The sequence below is a fragment of the Podarcis filfolensis genome (assembly GCF_964270895.1).
Source record: "Podarcis filfolensis genome assembly, chromosome: 11".
Taxonomy (NCBI): domain Eukaryota; kingdom Metazoa; phylum Chordata; class Lepidosauria; order Squamata; family Lacertidae; genus Podarcis; species Podarcis filfolensis.
In genome coordinates, this window is record NC_139613.1 from 16,327,414 (window position 1) to 16,334,950 (window position 7,537).

Below are 7,537 nucleotides of genomic sequence, written 5' to 3' on the forward strand. Positions count from 1 at the left end.
CTGGATAAGCAGTGCCTGTGAAAATGTCAGAAATAAAGTCCAATGTCAGCATAGCTCCACATATTCCAGCAAAAGAAAATGGATTAAGAACAAAAAGCAGAAGACAATGCAAATTTGTTTGATGCACAATAACTCAGGTAATTTTTTTCCCCTTGCAGGGTGGCCCTAAATGACAGGGTCCTTCTATATGAACCCACCCTCCCCAGTCACATGCTGTCTTCTTATGCAGCAATAATAATAATAATAATAATAATAATAATAATAATAATAATAATAATAATTTATTATTTATTATTTATACCCCGCCCATCTGGCTGAGTTCCCCAGCCACTCTGGGCAGCTTCCAGTCGAGTGTTAAAAACAATACAGCATTAAATATTAAAAACTTCCCTAAACAGGGCTGCCTTCAGATGTCTTTTAAAGATAAGATAGCTGCTTATTTCCTTCACATCTGAAGGGAGGGCGTTCCACAGGGCAGGCGCCACTACCGAGAAGGCCCTCTGTCTGGTTCCCTGTAACCTCACCAAATGCCCCTGTAGCTACCAAATGACATTACATTTCTGTCTTTCTTTTGAGTAATAGGAAGGGGAGTGATGGTACAGGCAGAATTAAGATACTTGATATTTGTTTGAGAGCCCCACCTTGAACAGAAAATTCCTGCATTGCAGGAGGTTAGAGTAGATGACCCATGGGGTCCCATTCCAACTCTACAATTCTTTGAACTGTGGACATTAAAAGGGCAGCAATAGCCGGTTCGTTACAGGAGTTTTCAAAAACCAGCTACCCTCAGCTACTGCTGGAGGGAGGCAGCAGTCCATCTCAGGACAAATAATCCACAGTCGCCTGCCACCCGTTTTGTAACTGCTCAGGGAGGGGTGAAGCGTTGCAAGCTGTCTGTTTGCAAGAAATTTTGCCGTTGCTCGTCGCTGATTTTAGTTTGCTAGCCTTGTTCTTTGTGGGGCTGCGAACAGCCGCTCACAGCATGTTCAGAGTGTGCCTGGGAAGATGCTCAGCTTGAGCTGGGAACGGTTTACAAAAAAGGCATTAAAGTTTTCTTTTTTTAAAAAAATAATAATTCGTAAAGTCATGAAGATCTGCAAATGCTGAAGTGGCTAAAGCTTATTCGTACAAAAGGTTTGCTTACAGGCGAAGCCCTTCTTTTCTACAACAAGATTAGGAATGTGGAGAGAGATGCCACGTTGTCAAATGCTAAACGCAAGAGCCGCTTTAATTAAAAACAAGAGAATCGACTGACCTTGCCTCTTGTCTGGAAAGACAAATCTGCCCGGTGGAGGATTCCTACCATAGCACAACGCCTGGATATTAAGGAAGTGGACCCAGAAGGAAACGTTTGCGAGCCAGTTTCTCTGAATACATGGCATGTTTTATTTGCAGGAAACTGAGCGCCTCTTTCAATGCCTAGTTGAAAGAAAGCGGTCAAGTTGCATGGCCAAGGGCTGTAGAAATTAATGCACAAAGAGAGCGGGAGAGAAAAGAAAATTCTCTCGGAGAGAAAAGGCAGAGAGGCTTTTCCTGAAAAGGGGAGTGCTTAGGAGTCTTGGTGTCTGGTTTCTGGAGAGAGGGGGAAGGAGGGTGGTGGTTGAGCGAGGAAGCGGTTTCTAGGGAATCCCGCTTTTGCACAGAGATGAGCATGTTGTGGAACTGGGAGGCATAAGAAAACCTTCTCTGCTTGTGTATCTATCTGCTGGCTCCTGAGTTACTTGGGTTTGGAGGAATCCGAAGAGAATAAGACAGGCAGGTTCCTCTTCCCCACAAAACACTAAGCATATGTACCCAGAAGGAAGTGCCACGGAGTTGCGCAAATCTTACTCCTGGGAAAGTGGGCACAGGATTTCAGCCATCGGGCGCTTTCTGCATTGCCCAGAATGTTATAACGTGGGCTGGAAAATAGAAAGGCATTTGCACAAAGAGCATGAGCGAGGGAGGTGCGGGTTTCAGTGCCCAAGTGAAAAATACCATTTATATGATAACGGCATGTTCTGGCTCCAGAACAATTCAGAACAGAGCAAAGTGATCCACTATTCTGATGTCCGGCTGTGTACCCAAGCAACTACAACCAGGGTTTAATTTTAGCCAGGATTTAGACAATGCCAAGACTCAGTGGAACACAGTGATTCTACATAAGAGAAAATGCCTTTGAGCATGCGCAGAGTGCAGTTTTCTCACAATGAAAGAACCACAGCTGGTATTAAAGAATGCTGCTTCCAGAACATGCCTTGTGGCCCTCATCCCAGGGACAAGGTCTGCTGCCATGAGATGTAATAGAGGACATCATTTATATAATATATATATATATATATATTTGCCACATGATTGAAAACAAATCCTTCTTTGTTTGCCTTTTACTAAACCATGAATTTTCATTTAATTTTTCAGCAATAGCAATGGACCAGATTTGACTGTACGATGAATTCTTATTTAACCCCTCTGAATATTTGCCCTTTCTTACATTAACCATCCTGGCTCCTAAAAATAAACATTGAGCCAATCCTTTATCCAATGTGTTGTTCATATCCCCAGTAATGTTAGCGAGGGGACTGGGATCAGGGTTTTTTTGTTATTAAATTAATTTCTATGAACACCGCCTTCCCAAAAGCTGACATAACACTTCAATCTTCATATATATTTTCATGGTGAATGGATAGTTTGAACAGGGCAGGGTGAAAGGGCTTGGGAGACAATGCAGGTTTTGAATGATCTGGAACATGTTTATTGTGATTCGAGGACCTGTCCCCCGCTTGGGAATAATAAAAACATGTGGACACAGTATATTAGGTTAATGGGCGAGAAAAGGCCACAACTTTATTGATTACAGCATGTGAGAGGTATTGGCTTAGGCATTGGACAACAGCAAATGTTGACTCCACCCACTCGGAGAGGGGTGAGTCAGACGGGGGTTAACCACCAGTAGGGGGAGCCTGTTGATGCAAATACAACTATAAGCTCTCCCCTGATGTCACCGGGGGTCGTGCCATGGCCCCCAGCCACACAGGGCATTGGACAGGATCCACGACCGCCGGATTCCTTTAACGGAATACCCAAAAGTGAAGGGGTAGGCGATGGCCACACCTTCCCCTTCCATACACCAACAACACATTCCAATGCCTAACCGCCAAATACCGAGAAAGTTGTGATGATTGCTACGAGGTAGGCAAAAAAAAACCAAGAGGCTGGTGCCAATTTGCAGACGATAAGAACATCTTTCCAAGAACATCTTGCCAGAAGCTTATTGTCAGTCCCCAATTTCTCTAATAACTATTTAATGGCTTAAGCGAAACACTCTAACAAATGGTATTAAAAGCAAGATGTCGGGGTTGAGAAAGGGGAATTTCTCAAGGGCCAAGAAGATCATTTTACCTCATATTATTGACCTGCTCTCATTAGCAAGCTGCTGGAGACTACTTTAAAAGTGGAAACTGAAGACGAAGCAGCTCTTGGCTAGATGCTTCTGAACCGCTGCTTTCTACTTCTCTCCTTGTGGTTTCCTACCAACCCTGAGATACCTTTAATTCTTCTGCTCTTGATCCTCTGTATACCAGCCAGGAGGCACATCCATCGCACTCTCTTGCCAGTTACCTTCAGCACTGAAGCAAAAAAGCTCTACCTTTTGTTCATGCTGATGGGAGCTGGTGTGAATTATAATTTGCATCATTTGGAGGGAACCTTTTAAGCCACCCTTCCATTAGGCAACTACACCAACTACAATCAATGGAGCACAACATGAAAATGATTGAACCCCATTGAACTCAGACATAGGCTAGGACATTTTAAAACCAGCATTGGGCACACGGCCCAATCGTTGGACACATGGCCCAACTGTCCTAACCCAACAGCTCATATTTTAATGTCTAAACACCACTCTGAAGAAAAGTATGTCTTTAGAGCTTGTTCCACAGAAGGCAGCAATGTAGCTCACCCTGGAACTAAATCCCATAAATATTGAAAATTAGGAAAGGGGTGGATGAAAGGGGGCGGATGCAGTGCCAGAGATGAAAAAGGGAAGCAAGAGGGTGGGAAGGAAAGAGAGGGGGAAGGGAGAAAACACATACAGTCATACCTTGGAAGTCAAACGGAATCCATTCTGGAAGTCCGTTCGACTTCCAAAATGTTCAAAAACCAAAGCACGGCTTCTGATTGACTGCAGGAAGCAGGAAAAGCTGCATCTGCTGGATGTTGGCCTGTCAAACAGCTGTAAAAAAAGAAAGTGCCGAGGCTCTATCACTAGTTGGATTTCTGCCTGTTCTGCAACAGGCACAACTTTTTGCGGCACAGAGATTTGGTGATATAGGGAAAACTGAACTGGTTTAATTCCTACCTGTTGGAAGATCTGCAGGCTGGGAGGAAAGTCAAGAGGTGCCTCCCCCCCCCAGTGCAGTGATGGGTGTGGGGGAGGTACCCAGAGACTTTCACTGTAAATGGAAAGGCGAGGTACAATATAATTAAAAAAACAAAATAGGAACTCCACCTGTTGAGTTTCCTCCAGTGAGGCAATACATTTGTCCATTTCTCTGTTGTTTTATCATCACAAGAAGTCTGAGAGGTAGCCTGTTGTTGTTGTTTAGTCGTTTAGTCGTGTCCGACTCTTTGTGACCCCATGGACCAGAGCATGCCAGGCACTCCTGTCTTCCACTGCCTCCCGCAGTTTGGTCAAACTCATGCTGGTAGCTTCGAGAACACTGCCCAACCATCTCATCCTCTGTCATCCCCTTCTCCTTGTGCCCTCCATCTTTCCCAACATCAGGGTCTTTTCCAGGGAGTCTTCTCTTCTCATGAGGTGGCCAAAGTATTGGAGCCTCAGCTTCACGATCTGTCCTTCCAGTGAGCACTCAGGGCTGATTTCCTTAAGAATGGAGAGGTTGATCTTCTTGCAGTCCATGGGACTCTCAAGAGTCTCCTCCAGCACCATAATTCAAAAGCATCAATTCTTCGGCGATCAGCCTTCTTTATGGTCCAGCTCTCACTTCCATACATCACTACTGGGAAAACCATAGCTTTTACTATACGGACCTTTGTTGGCAAGGTGATGTTTCTACTTTTTAAGATGCTGTCTAGGTTTGTCATTGCTTTTCTCCCAAGAAGCAGGCGTCTTTTAATTTCGTGGCTGCTGTCACCATCTGCAGCAATCATTGAGCCCAAGAAAGTAAAATGTCTCACTGCCTCCATTTCTTCCCCTTCTATTTGCCAGGAGGTGATGGGACCAGTGGCCATGATCTTCGTTTTTTTGATGTTGAGCTTCAGACCATAGGCTCTTATTAAAATGCTTTGGATCGATGTGTTACAGTGACTTACAGTTATATCCTTCCAACTCACCTTCAAGGCCCAGATATCCGAGGTCCCTAGGTAGAACACACAAGGTCTGAAACCCCTGGAGAGCAGCTGCCAGTCAGTGTAAACAATACTAAACTAGATGGACGAAAGGGTTTAAGGCAGCCTTCTGTGTTAGGGTCATTGTACCTTAATGGGCTTCACAGATGGTGTGGCCATATGGCAAGGGAATGAAGCTGCCCAAGGGTGACATGAAACAAGTTTTCAGTCAGGGATGAGCATTATTTTGGACAAGTCTTCTTTTTTTGACAAGCAGTGAGAAGGTGCTGCTCAATATCTCATTTAGCCTTTGAGCCTTTCAGGGCACTGCCAGAGGATTCCCCTAGGATTCTTGGACACGCTCCATTTTATCTAAGCTGAGAAACAGCAGAAACCATCAGTTCCAGGGAAATCTAATTAGCAGCCCAGCCTGCTTTTAGTTTACAGGACTGAAAGCTAAAGTGGACACATGGGGAAACGTGCCCTCTTTTCGTGCTCCCAATGCTCCTGCTGCCTGATAAAGAGATCTGTGCAAGCGGCAAGCTTGCAGCCTCTTTGAATGTGGCTGATCCCATGGAAGCTAGCATAAGATGATTCCTTATACCAAATCAAGCCGTTGCTCTACCTAGCTCACTATTGCCTCTCTACCTTCAGCAACCTCCTGCCCTCCAAATGTTTTAGAGTACAACTCCCATCTGAGTTGCTGCCTGGGGCTGTTGGGAGTTGTAGTCCAAAGAATCTAGAGGTCACCAGGATGGTGAAGGCTGGTGTAAACTGGCAGGCGGCAGCTCTCTAGAGTGCAGACAAAGTTCAGTTGGTTAGAGCATGGTGCTGATCATGCCAAGGTTGCAGGTTTGATCCCTGAATGGGGTAGCTGCATATTCCTGCATTGCAGGGATTTGGCCTCAGGGTGCCTTCCAATTCTACAATTCTACAATTTCTATGATTTCAAATGTCACATTTTTACAAAAAAACACCCCTCACTTTTTAGGGGGTGACCCTTGCTTTGTCGGGAGCCAAAGTGCAGGTTTAGCTTTCCTGCTGGGTAATTGTTATGTACTGAGTTGAATAGGATCCAAAATGCAGCAGTCTGATTGGTCCTAGAACAATAGGATTCAGAATGCAGCAGTATGATTGGTCCGCAGGAGCCACCCAATCCAGCTCCAGGTGGAAGGGAATCCACACCCTGATTGGCCTACAGGAGAATCCCGGAATTAGCCAATCACTTGCAGCCCATTGTGTAAATAATGTATATAAAGCAGATATTGTGGGGGAACTTCCATTCCTCCTCACCACTATGAGCTGAATAAAGAGCATGAAATCCACTCTCAACTCCGAGTATATTTCAGTAATCCTTCATGGAGCCAATTCCTAGGGTCCATGGTCCCTTTGCCCCCAATAAAATATTTGAGGGGGCTGTTCTCCTCCCCAAAGTTGGTGGGCACTGTCATTCAAATGGTGTGTGTGTGTTGTGTCTTGTGATTGATTATGCATGTTGGGACTTACCTGCCCCCCTCCAAAATATTTTATTCAGGTTGGCACCCCTGCTCCCCGATAAGCAGGAATAGCAGTGCAGCCTCATTCTCTTTTTTTTAATAATAAATTTTTATTAGTTTTACAACATATATTAACACACAAAAACTAACAATTCACAACATAACACATTAACAAACAAACATATAAACACGTATAATTTCTTAACCTTTTTTTCTTGGACCTTATTTCAACGACTTCCCCATACCTCCCTTTTCTGCATCCCTGTTTTAAACTTTTTCAGCAACCCCTAATTTCAATTACTTATAATTCAATTTCTTTGATCCTTTTTCTCTTACCCAATCATTTGTCGCTGCAATTCTGTTTTGCATTACCCATGACATTTTAGCACTCATTAATTTTACAACAGTTCTTAAGGTAAACTTTAAATTTCTTCCAATCTTCTTCCACCGTCTCTTTCCCTTGGTCACGGATTCTGCCAGTCATCTCAGCCAGTCCCATATAGTCAATCACCTTCGTCTGCCACTCTTCCAGCGTGGGTAGTTCTTGTATCTGCAGCCTCATTCTCTAAATAGAAGAGGTTTGGGGCAAGTAACAAAGTGGCAAGATTGAGAGAAGTGCAGAATTTAACCAGCTTGAACATTACTGAGGGATATTCATGCCTTCTAAGGAATAATCTCAAAATCCTCATCAGGAGCTATAGAAGCTTTTGCCTGGT

General features: G+C 44.2%; 1 protein-coding gene across 1 annotated transcript in view; it reads right to left on the reverse strand.

The window, feature by feature from the left end:
• The window catches only part of ADAMTS12 (ADAM metallopeptidase with thrombospondin type 1 motif 12), a 114,786-nt gene extending 113,305 nt beyond the window's left edge, over positions 1 to 1,481 (reverse strand). Inside the window, exon 1 of the mRNA XM_083575504.1 lies at positions 1,256 to 1,481. Coding sequence (XP_083431630.1) covers positions 1,256 to 1,382 — 127 coding nt within the window. The 5' untranslated portion in view covers positions 1,383 to 1,481. The remainder of the gene's footprint in view (positions 1 to 1,255) is intronic.
• Positions 1,482 to 7,537: the final 6,056 nt, after the last annotated feature.